A 21,441-nucleotide genomic window follows, 5' to 3' on the forward strand; every position below is an offset into this window, starting at 1 on the left:
TCCTTCCCACACATTCTTTAGGTGGGGTCCTTCCTCTAGGCTGTGGTTTGTGGAGCTGAAGAGAAAAATACTGAAGATCTGGATGCAAAATTCACATGCAAAACAAATCCCTGCTTGGTAAATTCCTGTAAATTCAATTATCAAAGCTTTTTGACTTTATTGTTTATAGCCGTAATTCCCATGGGGGAAAAAATGAGATAAATAGGTAGATGCAGTACATTTGAAAAATCATTCAAATGCTGAAATAGAACGTTTAGACTCACAGAAGCGAGAGAAGCTCATTGGTGAAAATCTTAGGACACGAAAGATGTGAGAAGGGAAAGCTAGATTGAAACCCAAACTCTTACACACCTCCACCAGGGCCTATTTCGTTCCTATCTCTTGGCAACTTCAAGGTCTTCTCAAATTTACAATATCCCATAATCACATAGCAAGGATAAAAAGGCTCCAAGGCTTTTGGTGACCTTATTAGAAAAGCCTTCCCTGACCACATGTTAAGAGCAGGACCCAGCCTCCACTGCCCATCTCTCTTCCATTGCCTCATTTTTCTCGATGCATTTCCCAGCAAATGACAGCACTATCTATTTATCGTTCGTTGACCATCTTGATCCACCACCTCCAGTTCATTAGGGCATGGGCAGTTTTATTCACTCTGCATTCTCTGAAGTCTGACACAAGATCCAGCATAGAATAGGTTCAAGTAAATAGGTGTTAAATAAATGAATGAACCAATATCATAGTTTGGAGACACCAAGCCAAACCAAACCAGAATTACTTGCAGCACAAACTAAAGATGAAGCATATAGTGGTAAAGAAAATCAGAACTGAAGGATTACGTTGACATCAGCCAGCCAAACCCTGTTGCTTCAGGAATGAAGAAAATGAGGTCACGCGGTTAAGTGACTTGACTAAATCCTAAGCTCTTGTTTGGACAGAAATAATAAAATGAGTCATTCAGAGGCCCTGGTTACCACCACAGGAGCCAGAATCTGGAGCTTGCCTCTGCAGGCAGCCTCCATCCAGCTGTGGCATGGGGGAGCCCCCAGCAACCAGCAGGGCCTGAACACCAGTTACAGCCGGATGAAGGACCAGCATGCACCAGTCTATCAGAGGCAGGAACAGAGCTCTGGAAATGGGAGAGGGAGAAAACTATGTTTGCCAGGACTTCTCTCAAGGAAAGTATCCTGTGTGATTGAAAGGAATGCTTGATCAACATTATGAGGGTGTGTGGGTACGGGCACGTGGGTGTGTTTGGGGATGGGGGTGATGGGCTGTCCTACGTGCAGTCTTTTTTTTTTTTTAATCTTTTTAATTTTTTTAATCTTTATTTATTTTTGAGAGAGCAAGAGAGATAGAGCTTGAGCAGGGGAGGGGCAGAGAGAGGGAGACACAGAATTTGAAGCAGGCTCCAGGCTCTGAGCTGTCAACACAGAGCCCGACCGGAGTCGAAGGAGAGGGGGGCTCAAACCCATAAGCCATGAGATAATGACCTGAGCTGAAGTCCCACGCCTTAACCAACTGAGCCACCCAGGCGTCCCATAATTCTTTTTTTTTTTTTTTTTTTAAGTAGTTTCCACAACCAACCTGGGGCTTGAACTCACGAGCCTGAATTTAAGAGTCACATGTTCTGCTGACTGAGTAGTCAAGCGCCCCCTAGATGCAGTCTTAAGTAGCAACAAATGGTCACCAAAAAGCCTTCTAAGAAAGGTGAGTCCGGTTTCCTAGTAAAATGTTTTGCTGAGAGCTGTAGAGTGAGGCTGCAGCTGAGCTGCTATTGATTCTGGATGGGAGGCCAAGTATTGCCCTTCAGGGGCCTCATTTTTCGCTCTTCCTCCATGAAGGAATCAGCTTGTCCTTTATTCAAATGTTGAAAATTGATAGTAAATCCGTTTGAATGAGTATCAGATTTTTAGCCTGCCTCAGGTGTCTTGATCCTTAATTTTATATCTTAGGAGCCCCTTCTCACTAACTCTAGCTCATTGGCTCTGCAAATCACAATCTCGTCATATCCTTTCCAGCACTCTGGTCTGGAACCTTGGAGAGGCTGCATGGGTGGGGCTCCCCATGTGTCCCTGTGCCAACCAGACACTAGCTGATATAATGTTGCTACTTGTAGCAGCTATCAACTGAACCAGTTGAACTTACTTGATTTGTTTCTCTATTTCATAGTATTTAAAATGAAACATTATAGTAGTTAGTATATGTGTCGCAGTTCATGCATTTCATCAGTAGATGGTCACAGTTCATGCATTTCATCAAATACTTGGCTCTGTACCTTTGTTTATCCCGTTCTTTATGCTTCAAGTATCTTTCCTTGCCTGAAGAAGCATTTCTCATCCTTCAAGGCTCAATTCAAGCTCCTTTCTCTATGAAGCCTGCCCTGATCTTCCAAGTCATTTAGTCAACCCCTCTTCTACTACATTCTCATGCTATACTGTTAGTATCTCTCCCTGCTAGGCATTGTAGGCTACAGTCTCTCTGTCTGATTCCCGTGGGATACTGTCAGCCCCACTAGGGCAGGGACCATTTCTTATTCATATCCATTGTACCCAGTGGGTACAGTGAATTCTTACCAAACTAGAGAGCTGGACTTTAAGCCTCAGGATAAATATAGATCATCTCCTTATTTGGCAATTTTACTTAACAATAAGCAACTTAAAAATATACATTCTTAAATGCTGAGATATTTTATAGAGGGGCATGCAAAAATTAGCTTGGCTTTTAAAGGTAAATACATTTATATTATTTGTTCACATTCCTCTGACGTGAAGTTTGAGACTGTTTTGTGATGAATGCTCAACACAAGTTTGAGTTGAATTTAATTCAATTCCAGAGGATGTTGATGGTTAATGATTATTTTTCCCCAAAGCAAACAACAATAGGGAGAGATTGGTAAAAGGGTACAAACTCTCAGCTATAAGATGAATAAAGTCTGAGGGTCTAATGTATAACATAGTGACTATAATTAATAATACTGTATTGTATAGTTGAAATTTTCCTTTTTTTTTAAAGTTTATTTATTTAAGTAATCTCTATAACCAACATGGGACTTGAACCCACAACCCTGAGATCAAGAGTCAGGTGCTCTTCCTACTAAGTCAGCCAGGTGCCCCTATAATTGAAATTTTCTGAGAGTAGAACTTAATGTTCTCACACACACACACACACACACACAAAAACAAAACAAAACAAAACAAAACAAAAAAAAAAAACACAGTAAATATGTGAGGTGATGGATGTGTTAATTAACTCAATGGGGGAAATCCTTTCATTGTATATACATATAACAAATCAGCTGGTTAAATACATTACAATTTTATTTGTCAGTTATTCCTCACTAAAGCTGAGGGGAAAAAAAAAACAGTACAGAACTTTATTTATTCATAGTAATATCAAGGAGATACATTTTTGTTTTAAATTAATAAGCTAGAAAAGGCAAGCTGGAAAAGTCAATGCTATTTTACCTAAAATTATAAATTCTGTTTTAACATAAATTCACTGTCTAAACATATGGACCAGGAAATCTTTTGGAGCAACTACCCTTTGGCAAAGACCAAATGCTTCTTTGTATTAAAAAATATATATATATACATATGATCCATCATACACACAAAAGTGCCTATTCAATATATATGTAAGTTTAGTCTTCAAAGCTCCTACAGCATCTAATAAGTAAAATTTTAATTAATAATAAATATTTATCAAGTAAATATCCTTGAGACGTTATAGTCTTTCCTCAATTATGAAGCCACTGCCAAGCAGTAGGAGGCGAGACTACAGATGGATTTTTACCTGGGTATATTAGGTTAGGTAGAGTCAAAAAGAAATAGACTAGCTATGGAATTATTTGTAAGCCTTGCTCTAGTTGTTTACTTCGAAACCTAAATTACAAAAATAATTATAAAATAAATACATATACTCAGTGTAGAAATACTGAAACCAACTGATTTTATCCTCCTCTCTTTGCTACTCTTTGCGGGTGGAAGAGTTGCTAGGAAAGTGAACAGTCCACCAGGAGTTACTAGAGTCCATGCAGAAGGCAGGGGGTGTGCAGACCAGGAGTGAGTGATATACCCTGAGTGACTGACACTAGTCTGGTTCTACATGGGACTCCCTGCATTGAGGGTGCAAACTGCTGCCCAAATTTTGAGTTTTATCTTACACACGCCATCTCCGAGCTTCGTTCTCCCAATCTCCTTTGCAAAACCAAAGACTTTGCAATGAATTCCATCTGATTTTTAGCAACATATCTTTTTAATAGCATATGGTTTCATCACTGATCCTCCAACAAGTCTGAATCAAGTGGTCTTATCTCTTTTTTCTACCTTATTCTATCATCTAACTTATTATTCTATCATCTAACTTATTAATCCCATGTTCATTTGTTCAATCATACATTAATTATAGGCTTCTTACCTACCTATGAAAATCTTAGTCAGAATCCTTCAGTGACTCCTAAAGTTCAGATGTCCTCATGCAGTGGACCTCTACCTTCATCTGGCCTCTATGTCAGTCACTGTCAGGGCTCCTATCACAGAGACAGTCTTGTGGTTCCCTGTCTTTTCTAGCCTCTCTAGCCTCTGGGCTTTATAAAGTTGTTCCTCGGTGGACATCCTTCCCTTACTCTGGGTTAGCTCCTTGTGTCTGTCAAAGTCAGTGCAAGTACCACTCTTCCCTGTCTTTCTTGACATGCCTTGCTAAAGGTAAGCCCTTGCTTTTTTTGTGCTGCCTTAGGGTTTTGTCCACAGAAATACTATGTTCACATGGTATTTATGTGAAAGTATTCACCTAAAAATCTTACTTCTACAAAAGGCAAGGGTCCATATACTCTCAGGGTGTCCATGAATCCCCTGAATTATAGGCAGAATTTTATGGGGGTTCATTTTCTTCTGGGAGAAGATTCAGAGCTCACATCAGACTCTCAACAAAGTCCATATTTACCCTCTCACAACCAAACTAAGAACACTGCACTAGACCAAGAGTCCCTAGGAATCAGAAAGTCAGTTCTATACTTCTTTGAATCTCTACAATTAGATGGCTAATGTTAGATGAATGAACATTTCCGTTATTTTTTTTAATGTTTATTTATTTATTTGGGGGGGGGAGCAGGGGAGGGGTAGAGAGACGGAGAGAGAGAATCCCAAGTAGGCTCTGTGCCATCAATGCACAGCCCAATGTGGGGCTTCAACTCACAAACCACGAGATCATGACCTGAGCTGAAATCAAGAGTCGGTTGTGTAACCAACTGAGCCACCCAGGCACCTCAACATTTCAGTTACTATTTAGAGGTAGACGTTTATATTAGTAGATATATAGTAAATTCAACCTCCTCCATTCATTGATGTTTTTAAGCATACAGGAAGTGTGATACAGTAAAAAGTACATTAGTCAAAAGGAAAAATATAGAAACATTTATGCCAAATTAGTAGCAGTGGTTATGCTTGGAAAGGGGAACGGGCTAGGGGTGAGATGGGCTTTCATACTTATGTTCTTCTGTCTTGATCAAGTTTGTTTTATAATGTGTGCTTTTTAGTTTTGAAACTTAAAAATAATGTTTTAAACCATAGGACTTTCTCCTTAAGTTCATGAGACATCTAACTTCAAATTGCACATCTGCTACTTATTTAGTGTTGTGCCCCTGGGAATGTTATTTACCCTTTATAAGCCTACACATCCTCAATTGTAACATGAGGTTAATACTTACCTATCCCACATAGTTATCACGTTACAAAGCCTAGTATGAAGTAGGGACTCAGTAAATATTAGTTTAATGCAAATTTTGTTGTCCTTTAGGTGTTTTGATTTTTTTTTTTTTGCCCTGCCCAAAGACATCCACAATAGAACTCAATGAAAATATAGTTCGCTATTGTCTCAATACTGTAAGCATTCATACATTTGGTAAAAGTCTGATGTAACATGGCTGGTTTATAAGGCGGCTATTAGCTCTGATTGCTAACTAATAAGGAATCCCATGATATATTTGCTTGTTTTTAAGCAAAGAGGAGTTACAAGATTCTTAAGAAATTTATAAATGTTTACATTTACATTTATAAATAAAGTACAAGGACACTGGTTTAAGCTAAGCTCTCCGTTCATCTGTGTGGTTACTAGAAACAGGTTCTTTGAAATATTCACTCACCTCGTGGCCTGTCTCCACCAGTAGACATCACACCATGTTTTGTGAAGTCTTTCTGATTTTTCTAGAGGTTCTACAAGAAATAAAATGCCATTGATAATGATAGGTACCTTGTAATTTATACCACCCTTTGTTTTAATAATTTTATAACTAAAGGTTTTTATTGTATATTCAATAGATTGCTGTTAAAAAATTCTAATCATTTAATAACATATCAAGTAAAAAGTAAAAGTTCTTGTTTCTTTGAGTCTTTCCATTTTTCAGTCACTTGGTGTTGAGTAGGCACTCAACTATTATTATTAACTCAACTATTATTGACAAATACAAATGAGCTCAACTATTATTGACTAATAAAAATAAATTTGTATGTATTTCAAATCAGCTGAAGTACTCCAACATTCAGAGCAGTTCATCTGACCCTAAAATAATGAAAGCCACAAATGTAGAGCTTTTCCTAAGCCTCCCACATTAAATGAAATCACCTACTTCAAGTGACAAGTGGAATAGGTTTGTAATAGGTTTTTCTGCTGGGGCTAATTGAGGTGATCCACGGTTAAAATTAAGTGGAAACCCATTTGGAAAATACCCTATGAGTATATGGGGTTTTTTTTTTGAGTAATACAGCAGGTTTCAACCCAGCTATATGTTCTATTTATTTTTCATTATCTGAAACTCCTTGGGAAGTTTGGCCAAGTGACAGAATCTTTCTGGGCGTTGGTTTCTTGATCTGTATAATTGGCATAATAACAATAACAATGCAGATGTGAGGATGAAAGGAGATGAAGGTTGGGGGCCACAGGCTGGAATGTGGGCCCTTGGGGGACCAAAGGCTTACTTGGCCACCTTTGTCTTTTTTTTTTTTTTTTTTTGTCACCGTCATCATTTTGTCAAGGTTCACTCCTATATCCAAAGAGACTCTATGTTTATTTCCAGCTTGGTCTGCTCTTTTTTTTTCCTTTTAACTTTACAGAAAATTTTCTTAAAATGTTCCTTTTTGGGGTAGGCTGGGTGGCTCAGTCGATTAAGTGTCCAACTTCGGCTCAGGTCATGATCTCGCGGTTCGTGGGTTGGAGCCCCGCAATCAAGCTCTGTGCTGACAGCTCAGAGCCTGGATCCTGCTTCAGATTCTGTGTCTACCTCTCTCTCTGCCCCTCCTCTCTCTCTCTCTCTGTCTCTCTTTCTCAAAAATAAATAAACATTACAAAAATTTTTCAAAAATGTTCCTTTTTGGGCATAATGCTGTTCTTTGTCCTGAAGGAATATAAGGGACAATGTAAGGCCTGATACTTGCTCTGTCAGATGCTGCTCATTGCCACCCAGTGTTCCTTTTTCTTTAGTAACACAGTTAAAAAACTACATTCCCCCTTCTCCTTCACTGCTAGGTATAACCACAAGAATAGATTCTACCCCTGAAGTAGTAGAAATAATGACAGTGATCTCTGAGAAGTCTCCTCAAAAGAGAGAACACATCTTTTTCTTCCTACTTTTCCTTCCTGCTGTCCAAATGCAAATGAGCCAGGGAAGTCTGAGCAACCTTCTGGACCAAGAGGGAGGCACTACAGACGGCAGAAGAACAGGATCGAAGGAACCAGGATCCTTCCCACAAGGACCTGCTCTAACAGCTTTGGATTGCCTACCTCTGGGTTTGTTTTTTGTTTTGTTTTGTTTTTTAAGTAGGCTGCATGCCCGATGTACAGCTTGAACTCACAACCCTGTCATCAAGAGTCACTGACTCTTAGCTGTCATCATCAAGACAGCATGGTATTGGCACAAAAACAGACACATAGACCAATGGAATAGAATAGAAACCGCAGAACTAGACCCACAAACGTATAGCCGACTAATCTTTGACAAAGCAGGAAAGAGTCACTGACTCTTGACTCCTGACTGAGCCAGCCGGGCACCCCTGAGCTTTTTTTGTTTTTAACGTAAAAGATAAACTTCTAGCTTGTTTAAGCCACTATTCTTTTGCTTTTCCATCATATACAGATGAACCCAAACTTACTGAGATGCTGGCCCTCTAGGAAATAGTCTTGAACCAAGAAGCTTTTTTAATTCTTGAAAGTTTTCTCTCCTTTGAGCCTGTGCGTCCCTTCTACTTAACGAATTCTCCACTCTTCAGAAGCCTCTAAAGTGTCACTCCAGTCCTTGTTTTTACCTTCCTCCCTTGCAACACCCACATTTTGAATTTTATACACTCATTTGAGCTCTTCAGATAGGAACTTGAAAAATGGGGCCATTCTATTGGGTAAGAAAGAAGGAAGTTTGGCTAAAATTAAGTTTTTAGCTTTTTGTGGATTAAAGGGAAAACAGTTCATTTCAATGGAGCAAGCATTTATTAAGCACATATCATGTAAAAAGCCCTGTGCCAGGCAGTAGGAGAAATAGAAAGGTGACATTACTCCTCCTTCAAGGAGACACATGAGTAACTACAGCATGTGATGGGCAGTAAGAAATGCAAGAAGAAAAATATAAGGTGCCTAAAACTTTCAGAGGAAAAAGGATGAGTTCCAGTTGTGGGGATTATGGAAAATTTCATGAAGAAGATAGGATTTGAACTGCAGTTTGAACAATATGTAGAAATGGTTAAAAGAGGAGCAGCAAAGGAACAGAGGTAGAAAGTCACAAGGCATAGGTGCATCTGGAGATTCTAGGGAGTGTGAAGGGTAGAGGAGGAGGAAACACTAGACTGGTAGACTGAGGACAGATACAGGGCCATGAATATCTTTTTGGGAGCCTGCTCTGCAGTAGAGAGAATGAGGAGTCACTGAGAGATTTTAAACAAGAGAGTAGGCCCATCATGTGACTTCAGTAAGAAGATGCCTCCTAAAAAAGGCATGACAGAGGAAATACCAGCTGCAAAGAGGCCGGTGAGTAGAGAGTAGGAGGTAAAGATGCTCTGAATTAGAGAAGCAACCATTAGAAAGGACAGGAAGACACAGAAGCAACATTTCAGAGATTACTGCATGAGCTAAATGTGTACGTTGCCTAGGAAAAAGATTTGGATTGTAATTCTCAGAGTCAGATGTGAAGAATATACCCATTAAGAAATTTTTAAAATTACACTTAATTAAACTAAAAGGAGGCTGAATATGCTGTAATAATGAACTTTCTGGTTCTACAATTTTATCAGAACCTTAACTTCCATTATCCTTAGATGTCAATGGGGGAGTGCATGAATAACTGGTAGATGCGGAAAGAGTATTGAAAAGTATCTTAACAAAGAAATACAATCATCCCTTCCTTCCCATTGTTCATCCTCTGCCCAGGTATTATGGTGAATAGCAGGTGTCAGGCTACCTTACACAGTAAAGCTTTTCCACTTCTCCCCAATTATCCCTTTACCACCCTTACGTGCCATCTCTACGCACCCCGTCCACCCACACATTCCATTAGGAATCCAGTGAAAATTTAAGAGAAAGAGGAAGCTTTCTAGAGAACATAAGAATTTGCTAACATTTGCCTCTTCCTTGCTCGCTTAAAACCATGCCAGCATAGCCTGAGGAAACATGGAAAGAGCTGGCACAGACCCATATAAGCGCATTGTATTCTCAAATAGCTTTGAGATAACTAACCTCCACCCCACGAAATCCTAAAGCACTACTTCCTCATTCCCAGGGGATAAATTCTAGAGATATCCTCCGATGAACAAATTTGAGCATCTACTTGGCTGCCAATTTCTCTTTTTATTTTTCTGATTATTTTAGGAAGACTTAAAAGGGTGTTAATATCTACTACCTCTCCTTTCTCAATAAGGGGAGGAGCAGATAACAAAATAATCAGAAGAGTGTCCTCTGTAATATTTAGCAATTCATGGGTTAGTTCATTTTATTTGGGGCACTGAGAAGAAAGCACCTTACAGATAAAATAATGAGGATTTTTTTCTTCCGTGGTTCCCAAGGTGATTTCTGGCACTCTTGAAAGCACAAATGATTAATCAATTCATCAAGTCATTAGGGACAAGCAGCAGTAATGTGACTATCAAACTATGGATATTGGACAAACTGTATTCCCATGTAAAGTGTGTGTGTGTGTGTGTGTGTGTGTGTCAGGAGGTGGTCAGTTGGAGAGTCAGTACCTTCAACATTGTCCCTGAGAAAAGATTAGCAGGAATTATTGATTCTTATATTTTATAAAAATCCAGAAACTGAGAAAAGTATTGGGAAACTCATGCTCCAGTCCTTAAATTCAGAATCAAAGATTCTTAACCTGGGGTCCATAGATTAAAATTCAGACCATCTGTAAATCTCCTAATACTGTTTGCAAAACTTTGTGTGATTTTGCAATTTTTTTTTCAGAGAGGAAGGAAGAAAGGAAGACTTTTTTGTGTGCCCATTGCTTGGAGTTTACTAGTTTACTGCTATATTGATATTCACTCTTGTATACAGAGAAGAGAGAAGGAAGGAAGGGGAATAAAGAGAAATAAGGAGGCTCATCAGTTCTGTCCCAAATCAAATCAACCAAATGTATGTGAAATTTGTACAAAGTATTTACCTGTTAACTTTTATGTGATACTTGTATTAAAAGTTAACAATAGTATAATCATTTTCCTTTCAAAAGCCTCTGAAGTTTCAGGCTGGTTTAGATTGCATTTTCAGAGTCCATGGTATTAACAAAAATGTAGATATTAATTAAATTCATAGAAACTGTTTAGAATAAACGTGTCAAAAAATTTCTCTAGTATAAATTTCTGATCATTTCTGTTAAATCCTTCAGAAGTACCTTCAATGAAACAGCTATACCATTTGCAGCAATGTAATTTTGTATTGAAAGGAGCTATTTAAAAAGACGAAAGGGTAATAAAAAGATGTATGTCTATATTTTCAGAATACTAGTTTTAGCATATAAAAACACATATAATTCCACTACTAATTAAAATGGAATGCTATTCTCATTTAAGTAAAGAATAGAAAGCTTTCAAGTGAAACCCAGTTCTTCTCATCATGCTCCCAAAACCCCACAAAGAGTTAGAATTAAGTTTCTAATGTCCCTGTGTAATTAATCAGCACACATTATTCTGTATATAGAGAAGTGAACTCTGATAGAATCTTTGGTCTCTTTTATGTGTTACAAAAGGCATTTCTAATCTTTTTTATTCTTTATTCTTAGTCCCAAAGAAGCATATACATGTTGGATTTATCTGCCTAGTAAATCAAGAATCCTGTCATTTTTTCTTTAAGATTGTTATCAAAATTTAATTCCGCTTCAGATTAATATGTAAACGTGCAACTCTTTAGTCCCCGAACGTTCCATTAGTTGATAACTTGCAAAGGCAGATAATGATATAATTTAAACATTAAGCAAGAAAATATATGAATATTTTACAAATTGTTAGAACTTTTAAATAGTTATTTCTTTAAATAGCTAGCTTAAATAAATGTTGGCATGGTTTGAATCTAAATTAGTAAGGATTTATGGGATTTCTTCTTTTATGAAAATATTTCCCCTCTCAATGCCTTTCAAAGCACATAATAGCACACACTTACCCCATGTTGCTTGCTGTGGTTATATCATCCTCAGATCAAGGCTTATCTGGATTCTAAATTAATTTAAAGGTTATATAAAAAAAAAAAAAAAGGAGAGGTTTGACTTCCCCGGAAACGAGACTGTCATATGCTAACTAGGCTTTTAAATGAGGAAAACTAGTGTCTCTTCTAATTATATAAGCTCCAGGTCAAATTCTAGCATCAACTAATCAACTGAACTGCATTTAGTTTCAAGGAGTAAAAGAAAGATAATTGTTTAAAAGGAATGACTTTGTTATCTTAGAAAACTGGAAACTTCAGCATTAAAAAGTTATATCAAAAAGTTAAAGATTTTAAGACCAAAGTATATATCTTGTTGCCTTAAATACTTTTAAAGAAAAATATTATGAAAATTTTAGTTTGCAGTAAAACAGACATTTTCCTATATTTTCCAGAAGTTTTGAAATAACATTATATGTCCTGTTCCCTGAAAACAGCCTCTCACTTTATCTTAATTTGTATGAATTACAATACAATAATATTTAATTCTAAAACATACCAATTGATGCTAAGCAACAAATCCAAAAGTGTCTAATTTTAATGTTTTTTAATGTTTATTTTTGAGAGAGACAGACAGAGACAGAGTATGAGCAGGCAAAGGGTAGAGAGAGGGAGACACAGAATCTGAAGCAGGCTCCAGGCTCTGAGCTGTCAGCACAGAGCCCAACGTGGGGCTTGAACTCATGAACTGTGAGATCATGACCTGAGCCCAAGCTGGACACTTAACAGACACGAGCCACCCATGCACTCCCAAAAGTGTCTAATTTCAAAAATGTATCTTTGAACAGTTAAAAATAGGGTCTTTTGAAATTAAATACATGATCTATGATTATGAAAAACTAACACAAATACCACTTTTATTTATATATATTTTTTGAGAGAGAGAGAGATTGAGTGCGCAAGCAGGGGAGGGGCTAAGACAGAGAGAGAGAGCTCCACACTCAGCACTCAGCATGGAACCTGACATGGGGCTCGTTCTCACAACTGTGAGATCATGACCTGAGCCAAGATCAAGAGTTGGACGCTTAACTGAGCCACCCAGGCACCCCTTTATTTATATATTTTAAAAAACATTTTAACCCAGATTTATAGTAGTACAACAGAAATTTTTTTTAATTTAGCAATTATATATTGAGAAGTACAAATTTCAATAAGATTTTGAATGAAGAAATATGATATGGAAGCTGTTGTTTACACCATTTGTCAGTTTTGGAAAATAGTTTCAGCAAACCCTCAGGTCTTTATTGTAGTTTTATTGTAGTTTATTGTAGTTTTAATATGTAGTTTTCATATACTGCTCTGATAATTTTTAAATTATATTATCTACAAGGTAAAGAAGCTTCCTTGGCATAGAATATGTGAGGACACATAGATCTACTTTTGACGAAATTGAAATATAATTCACATACCACACATAAAATTTGCCCTTTTAATGTGAACAATCCAGTGTTTTTTAGTATTCCCAAGGTTGTGTGATCATCACCACTATTTCCAGAAATTTCCATCACCCCACAAAGAAACCCATGCGTTCCAATTCCTCCCTTCCACAGCAACCACTAATCTACTTCCTATCTCTCTGGATTTGCCTATTCTGGATATTTCACATAAAGGCTAATCTGTGGCCTTTTGCAACTGGCTTCTTTCACTTAGTATAATGTTTTCAAGGTTCATCTGTCTTGTAGCATGGTCAGTACTTCATTCCTTTTTATGACTGAAAACATTCCTTTCTATGGATATCCCACACTTCGTTTATCCATTCATCAGTTGATGGACAGTTAGGTTGTTTCCAATATTGAGCTGTTACGAGCAATGCTGCTATGAACATTCCCATACAGGCCAATTCTTTTGGGGAATGTCCCCAAGGTAGGAATTGCTGGATCATATGAGAACTACATGTCTAACTTTTTGAGAAACTGTTTTCCATAGCAACCGTACCATTTTACATTCCTGCCAGAACTGTTGGCAGTTTCCAATTTCTCCCCATCATTGCCAACCTTTGTTGTGTCTTTTTTAATATAGCCTACTGATTGTAAAGTCCTGTCTTATTGTAGGTTTAATTCACATTTTCCTAGAGAGTAATGATGTTGAGCATCTTTTCATTTGCTTATTAGATATTTGCATATCTTCTTTGAAGACAAGTCTATTCAACCCATTTTTTAATTGGGTTTGTGTTTTTATTTACATACATTTACATATGAGTTCTTTACATACTCTTGTGTTTTTATTTACATACATTTACGTATGAGTTCTTTACATACTCTGGAATCTAAACCTGTATCAGATATATGATGGGTAAATACTTTCTCCCATTCTGTGGATTATCTTTTCATTTTCTTGATAGTTTCCTTTAACACATGGATATGCTTTTTTTTATGTTTATTTTTGAGAGAGAGAGAGTGTGAGCGGGGTAGGGACAGAGAGAAAGGGGGACAAAGGATCTGAAGCAGGCTCTGTGCTGACAGCAGAGAGCCTGATGCGGGGCTTGAACTCACAAACCATGAGATCATGACCTGAGCCGAAGTTGGACACTCAACCAACTGAGCCACCCAGGTACCGCCACACAGGTATACTTTTTAAATAAGATGACAAAACTCAGGCACAGAATTGGAAATTGACTTTACCAAGATTTAGATAGTTCTGCTGTGTTTATTAAAAGGAATCACATAATTTATTTTACACTGAGTATACGATGATGAAAATCAAGTTCAAAAAGGTGTGAGTGATGGTTTTATTGGCAAAGTTATGATCTAGAGGTAGGGTTTGAAGTTATTTCAGCTGACAGATTTCAGTGTTTTCCTTACAACTAAAAGCTTTCATTACTACATTAAAGCTTTACTGCAGGATATCCTACATGTGGAGCTTTAGTCTCAGGCCCGGAGCAGCAGTGAAATGGAAGTTACCGCACCATTCCAGTCCTTGGACATCAGTGTATTGTCCTTCACCTTCTACCCTGCAATAGAGAAAAGTAAGTTTGTTCGTTAATCAAGACCAAGAATTTACAGTCTGGAAAGAAGATTGTCTGGCATTTTATACTCTATGCCTAAAGAATGGTATTTTTCCACTTTCAAACTTTGATTTAAAATTCAGCATCCTAGGGGCGCCTGGGTGTCTCAGTCAGTTAGGCGTCCGACTTCAGTCCAGGTCATGATCTCATGGCTTGTGTTCGAGCCCCTCCTGGGGCTCTGTGTTGACAGCGCAGAGCCTGGAGCATGCTTTGGATTCTGTGTCTCCCTCTCTCTCTGTCCCTCCCCCACTCACACTGTTTTGCTCTCTCACAAAAATGAACACTAAAAAAAATGAGGGGCACCTGGGTGGCTCAGTTGGTTAAGCGTCCGACTTCAGCTCGGGTCATGATCTCACGGTCTGTGAGTTCAAGCCCCGCATCGGGCTCTGTGCTGACAGCTCAGAGCCTGGATCCTGCTTCAGATTCTGTGTCTCCCTCTCTCTCTGCCCCTCCCCTGCTCATGCTCTGTCTCTCTCTGTCTCAAAAATAAATAAAAACATTAAAAAAAATTTTTTAATGAATAAATAAATATAATAAAATTCAACATCCTAAAAAAATAAATAAATAAAAATCAGCATCCTGCTTTCATATCCTACCAAAACCATTACTGTTCCAGACATTGCCATTATACGAATTTCAGTGTAAATCCAAGATTTTAGGATCACATACACTAAATTTACATAAAACCAAAATAATCAGTTAAAAAATGAAAAGTTCATATTAGTTCATTTATTTATTCAACAAATATTTATTAACCATCAACGATGTTTGAGGTGCTGTGCTCTATGTGGGTGTTTTCTTGGACTCTTGGGAGTGGTGAAAATGTACTTCACAGACATAAACAGACCTTTATTCCATGGTTAGATTTTTTTTCCCTTTATTAACATCAGTGGAAAAAGTCTGTGTTATCACTGGAGTCAGAATAGGTGAACTTTTCTGCCCACCTCAAAATGTACTTATATCAACCATTACATAATAATTAGGTTGCATTTCAATTCTGGAAATAAATAAAGCAGTATTTATAAATGAACATGAGCCTCTAGACGACACAGTATGGTGTTCAGTGTGAAGGTTAAGCTTATGAAACTGTGCTTATGTTTCATTTCACCTGTAGTTTTCCTTTAAGCATAAGCTCAGAGAGGACAACAGTGGGTACATTTCTACAATTTGAAAACTAACTAATTTTGCTTACATTTTAAAAACTAGCTTAGTAAAAGTACACATATATCAGGTCAAAGGCAATAAACAATTATGAAATTATTCCCAAGGCTGCTTTTTAAAAAGTTTATCAGCACATTTCAAGTGAAAGTAATTTTTGGCCTAAATTTTCTCTATAATTATTATAAGCTTTCCATTTCCAAGCTGACTGTAAAAAGTTCTATAGGAAGAGGAGAGTTAAGAGGAAATAAATGAAAAATCTAATAGATTATCACCAAGAATGGGATTTTCTTTTGGAGGCTCATAATGGTCTTAGCCTCTCTTATAACATTCTGCCCCCCAAAATAACCCAACAATTCTTTCCTTTTTACTTTTTTTAACCCAAGAATTCTTAATAAATATATCTTAATGAAATATATTACAAAAGAATATTTAGCATTGACTAAATATAATAATTAAGCAAACATGCCTGAAAAGAACCTTTTAGAACTACAATGACTTTTTATTTTAAGCTCACCTATTTTCATTGAAGTTTCCAGTATACTTTGCCCCAGTTGGGAATGTGTAAGTCCCCAATCCATGAAACATATTGTCCTTAAAGTGTCCTTCATATACTGCTCCTGAAAAGTGCTCAAGTCTTCCAAAACCATTCATCTGTTTATGACAAAGGAAATGACCTCAGTAACTAATATTCAGTTTCCCTAGAACACTTCAAAAAGGCACATATATGTCTATCATCCACTTAGTTATTATTTAATCTATCATTGTATCACCATTTCCACAAAAATTAGACAACATTTACCATTTATCATTGTCCTTTAAATATATCTCTCTCCCTGAAGTCCACCAAGTCAAATGTTCCTGATCTGGGGCATTTGATCATCAAGGGGGGGGTCCATGATGGTGAAAATAGGGTCCTCAAGATATCTTGAATATATCAAAAATCTTCAAGGACAACCAGTTTAGTTAGCCCAGGAAACAGTACAAAAAAGTTGTTAGGAACAAACATTTGTATTCAAGCAGACCTGAGTACGAATCTGGTTTCATCACTCACTGGGCAAGAAACCTGAGCTTGATTTCCTTCACTTATAAAACAGGAACATTAATAGTACCTACCCCATGCGGTTGCTGTGAGGATTAAATGAGAAAATTCTGTAGTGAGGTTAGCCTTACTTAGTAAATAGGAGATGAGAAAGATGATAATAAAGATGATAGGGGTGCCTTGCTGGCTGGGTGGGAGGAATAAGTGACTCTTCATTGAGTGGGGGGCGGTAATTGTGAGTTCAAGCTCCAAAGTGGGTATAGAAATTACCTAAATAAATAAAACTTAAAAAAAAGATAATAAACACTGTATGACTTTAATATTACTCCTATGTTTGTATCAGTTATTTGTACTGTGTAGCCTACTCACATGTGCTTTTGATTAATGGTGAAATGCCAAGAATCATGTAACCAATAGACTTACTTATCCACTGTCAGTATTGAAAACAGCAATGATACCTTGTCATCTTTCCAGCTTCCTGTGTAGACAATCCCATTAGGAGTGGTATGAATACCTATTCCATTTCTCTCAAAGATTCCAGAAGATGTTCTTGTACAGTCACCATCTAAACAAGAGAGAAATATATTGTGATCCATTATGAATGGGAACCTTATTTCACTAGGTAATAAAGTATTTATGTTCAGGACTAATCACAGCTGCACCTTATGGGTCTCTGAGTCTAGCATTGAAACCAATGAGACCAGAGATAAGGAGATCCATGGACTTGGAAGGTCCTGTGTTGTTGTTTTTTTTAAGTTTATTTATTTAAGTAATCTCTACACCCATCATGGGGCTCAAACTCACAACCCTGAGATCAAGAGTCATATGCTCTTCCGACTGAGCCAGTGAGGTACCCCTTAGGAGGTCTTGTAACCATTGAAACAAACCAGCCAGGAAGACTGATAGATCCTGTACATATGTTTCCAAGGCATACTGTCTAGACTTAACATTAGAGTTTAAATTTAAATCTGTCCATCTATTTGTATTTCTATGTTAGTTTTATTTAATGGAGTTGATATCCAAATAGTAGTTTTACAAAATTTACAGTCTCATGATGCTGTTACTCTTATGCTATTTAATCTTAGTCTAGATAGAAAAGTAATTGAAATGTATGCTTACCATACTTGTCTCCATTTGGAAATACAAAGTTTATCTTATACACTTCTGCAGCTGTTTTAAAAGATTTAAGAAACATCACATAAGCTTATGTATTTTTATGTCAGAAGACCTATAACAAATGTGCTTTAAGAGCTAACCAAACAGACTCACTTCATATGATCACAAGCATATCATGATTTCCAGTGTCTACTGCAGGATCTTGGGGAAATAAATAACTTTGTCTAGATGATCTATTTTTATGTGTTTATTATAATAGCTTTATTAATATATAATTCACATACCAGAAAACTTACCCTTTAAAAGTATATAATTCAATGTTTTTAAGCATATTCATAGCCATGCAACCATCACCACAATCTGACTTTAGAATATGTTAGCAGTTAATCTCTATTCCCCTAATTTCGACTCCCACCTCTTCTCTACCCCCATCTCCACCTCACCCCAGCCCTAGCCCCAGCCCTTGGCAACCACTGATTTACTTTCTGCCTCTATGGATTTGCCTATTCTGGACACTTCATATAAATGGAATCATATAATATGTGGCCTTTTGTGATTGACTTATTAAGCATGTTTTCAAGGTTCATCCATGTTGTAGCATGTAGCTGTACGTCATCCCTTTTTACTGCCAAATAATAGTCTGTTGTACAGAAATACCAGTTTGTTTATACATTCATCAATTGTTGGACAGTTCGGCTGTTTCCAGTTTGGACTGTTATGAACAACATTGCTATGGACACTCATGTATAAGTTTTTGTACAAATATATGTTTTTCTTTCTCTTGGGTAGCCTATATGACCTATTGATGCCCTCACAAAGGTAAAATGGAGTGAGGAATTGGCGAAAGGAGGGAATAGAAAATAAAGAAAGATAGTAAATGATAGTGGGGAGAAGTAGCAGTGAAGGTGTCTAAACAAAATGAGATTGGAATGGAGACCAAGTCAAAAGAAAGAAAGAAAACCACAGAACTGAGGGGAATCAATGCATCAAAGCACAGGAATATTTAGTGGACCAAATCAGTAGAAATTATTTTTTTCCAATACCAAAGAAAACATATATGTAGAGAAGATAAGTAAATTTTAACTTCCAGGACAATAGAGTCTACCAGAATGTTACTCAAAATGTGTCTCGTGCATCAGAATCACCTGGGATGCTTGCAAGTTCCTATACTACTGAATCAGAATTTCTATGGGTAGGGCAAGAGAACTGATATTTTTAATTTAAAAATTAATTCAGGAGACGCCTGGGTGGCTCAGTCAGTTAAGGATACAACATTGGCTCAGATCTTGATCTTGCAGTTCTAGAATTTGAGCCCTGCATTGGGCTGTGCGCTGACAGCTCAGAGCCTGAATCCTGCTTCAGATTCTGTGTCTCCCTCTCTCTCTCTCTCTCTGCCCTTCCCCCACTTTCTCTGTCTCTCTGTCTTTGTCTGTCTCTGTCTCTCAAAAATGAATAAACATTAAAAAAAAATTTTTAAATTAGTTTAGGTGCCAATTGAGAAATACCAGAGATTCATCCCCTTTGAGGAAATATAAGAAAATAGGCAGAAGACTTTAAAATACTATAACATACTGTAAAATACTGTAACAGAGAGAAAGGGAGAGTCTAGTATCCTTAAGACAGAAGAGGTGGTTATGAAAAAGAACCAATTAGCAATCTAGGAAATGAATTACATAACTAGTGTAAGGACTGAAGAGCATAATGGACACAACTGAAAAGTAAATTGGTGAACTGGAAAACGAGGTTGGAAATTTATCCCAGAAAAAGGCACAAAGAAAAAGACAAGTATTACCTGAGCAAAGCCTGTCTAATCTCCCTTCACTCCCAGATGCATCTGGGAGTCTCCACAGCACCCTGGGCTGATCCCTACCATAGTACTTAGGACCCTAATAAAATAACGCTTTTGTGGTGGAACCCCCTATCACAATACCCAGCTCATTTAGGTTAGGGATCAGAGATTAGTTGAATCTTTGTTCTCACTCTAGTGACTAGCTCAGTGCTTAGTATTTGCTGGTAGGAACTCAATGTCTAGTGAATGAATGGCATTTGGAAAGCAATCGCTGAATGCTTATTAAGCAGAGCGCTTAACTTGATCATACAAAAAACAGAACTGCCTTCAAATGCCCTAAAACATGGTTCCACACTCGAAACTTTGTAATGTTAGAGCTAGAGGGCAACCTAAGAGATGGAGACCATCTGTAATCATGGAGGAAACAAACCCAGAGAGGATGGCACTTGCCTAAGATGTCACAACAGCAAATCAATGGCCGAATCAGAGCTAGAATCCAGGTGTCTGATTTCTAGGCTGGGGCGGGGGGGGGGGGTCTCTGCGCCCCCACGCCACCAGCTGTGTAGGACCGTCAGGAAATAGTCACACCCACACCTGAGCTACCACCATGAAGCTATCTGGCTTCATGCGAGTTCTACTTAAATGTGCCCTTCCCCGCTCAGGGCGTTGGGAGAAGGGCACTTACTTGACAGAGGTGTGTTGCTAAGATTTTCTTGACTCGGCGATTCCTCCTGGGCAGCCAGCTCTACGGCCTTGAAGGAACCAAACGCTTACTCAGCGCGGACCGCGACTCGGTTGCCGGGGCGACCAGGCACCTCTCACCCGGAAGCGAACAGGCGAGGAGCCGACGCTGAGCCAATCGGGAGGCAGCAGGCTGTGCAGCTGCAGCCGGGCCGCGGCTGAGCCGCTCCAGGTGAGATTGCGGTGGGTGGCGAAGCCCTGGTGGGACCCCTCAATCCTGGGCGCTCCTTCCTGACAGCCACCCCGGGAAGCAGCGCTGCCAACCCGCCACGGCCTCCCTTTCCGCGGGCAAGGGATGTGTGCCCGTGTGCGTGGTCTGCGCTCCGCCCTGGTTGTCCGTGTGCGGATCCTTCTACCGCCTCCCTCTCCGGGGGTGGCCAGGGTCTGAGGAGCATCCCGCCCGGCGGGATCCACCCTGGCTAGCTGGGGCCGGTGAGTCTGGACCATCAGGATTCCGGGTTGTCCACACCCCGGCAAGGCGGGGGGGGAGCCCAATTCAGCTCAAAGAGGGGTAAGGGGTTGCATTGCATCCTGTCTCTGTCACCGTCTCAAACTGAGTGGCTCACTGGAGACGATGTATGCTGGAAGAAAGGTACCAGGTGCAGGTATCAGCGTGGAGCCGGATATATGGGGTCAGTCAGAGATTTGCCTGGGAGCGGAATGGTGTGTGATCAGTTTTCAGTGCCCCGCTGGTGATTCTGTTCCTAGGGGCCTATTTGGGGTGTGAAACAAAAGATACTCTTTGAGCCAAACTTAGGTCCCTGTGTCTACGGTGTAGAAAGATAGTCGGAACCTTCCCAGGCTAAATGGAATAGAATAGTGAGGTCCATCCATGTAGATTATACAACCTAATTCCCATTCCTTTCCAAACATGTGGGCAGAGTCCTATTGGATATAGCCAGCAAGTTTTCCTTCAACATTTTGAGAGCA

The 21,441-nt window shown here is 38.6% G+C and overlaps 3 protein-coding genes across 9 annotated transcripts in view; 1 reads left to right on the forward strand and 2 right to left on the reverse strand.

Moving 5' to 3' along the window:
• The window catches only part of ARHGEF33 (Rho guanine nucleotide exchange factor 33), a 74,000-nt gene extending 62,263 nt beyond the window's left edge, over positions 1-11,737 (reverse strand). For all 5 annotated transcript variants that reach the window (XM_043604116.1, XM_043604119.1, XM_043604121.1 and 2 more), the window contains exons 1-2: positions 11,623-11,737; positions 6,140-6,209 (exon numbers count right to left, since the gene is read on the reverse strand). The gene's annotated coding sequence lies outside the window, so the exon portion shown is untranslated. The remainder of the gene's footprint in view (positions 1-6,139; positions 6,210-11,622) is intronic.
• Positions 11,738-14,287: 2,550 nt separating this feature from the next.
• On the reverse strand, positions 14,288-20,958 carry MORN2 (MORN repeat containing 2). Its single transcript, XM_043553334.1, has 6 exons — positions 20,586-20,958; positions 20,456-20,539; positions 17,985-18,035; positions 17,324-17,430; positions 16,341-16,477; positions 14,288-14,611 (listed from the first exon to the last, which is right to left on the reverse strand). Exons 1-6 carry the CDS (start codon positions 20,956-20,958, stop codon positions 14,509-14,511), a joined length of 855 nt encoding a protein of 284 aa, XP_043409269.1. The 3' UTR covers positions 14,288-14,508.
• The window catches only part of DHX57 (DExH-box helicase 57), a 54,898-nt gene continuing 53,989 nt past the window's right edge, over positions 20,533-21,441 (forward strand). For 2 of the 3 annotated variants that reach the window (XM_043604122.1, XM_043604124.1), the window contains exon 1: positions 20,533-20,683. The gene's annotated coding sequence lies outside the window, so the exon portion shown is untranslated. Of the gene's footprint in view, positions 20,944-21,441 lie in introns of all 3 variants that reach the window. The other variant, XM_043604123.1, reaches the window with a different exon arrangement.

The sequence above is a fragment of the Prionailurus bengalensis genome, chromosome A3, assembly GCF_016509475.1.
Source record: "Prionailurus bengalensis isolate Pbe53 chromosome A3, Fcat_Pben_1.1_paternal_pri, whole genome shotgun sequence".
NCBI lineage: Eukaryota > Metazoa > Chordata > Mammalia > Carnivora > Felidae > Prionailurus > Prionailurus bengalensis.

Excerpts from the sequence above, each read along its gene's own strand:
- MORN2 (XM_043553334.1), bottom strand. The coding sequence starts at position 20,958 with ATGGTCCAGACTCACCGGCCCCAGCTAGCCAGGGTGGATCCCGCCGGG. Across the intron at positions 16,478-17,323 it reads GAAGCTGGAAAGATGACAAG|ATGAATGGTTTTGGAAGACT; the intron begins GTATCATTGCTG and ends TGTCATAAACAG. Across the intron at positions 14,612-16,340 it reads GGAAACTTCAATGAAAATAG|GGTAGAAGGTGAAGGACAAT; the intron begins GTGAGCTTAAAA and ends TCTCTATTGCAG.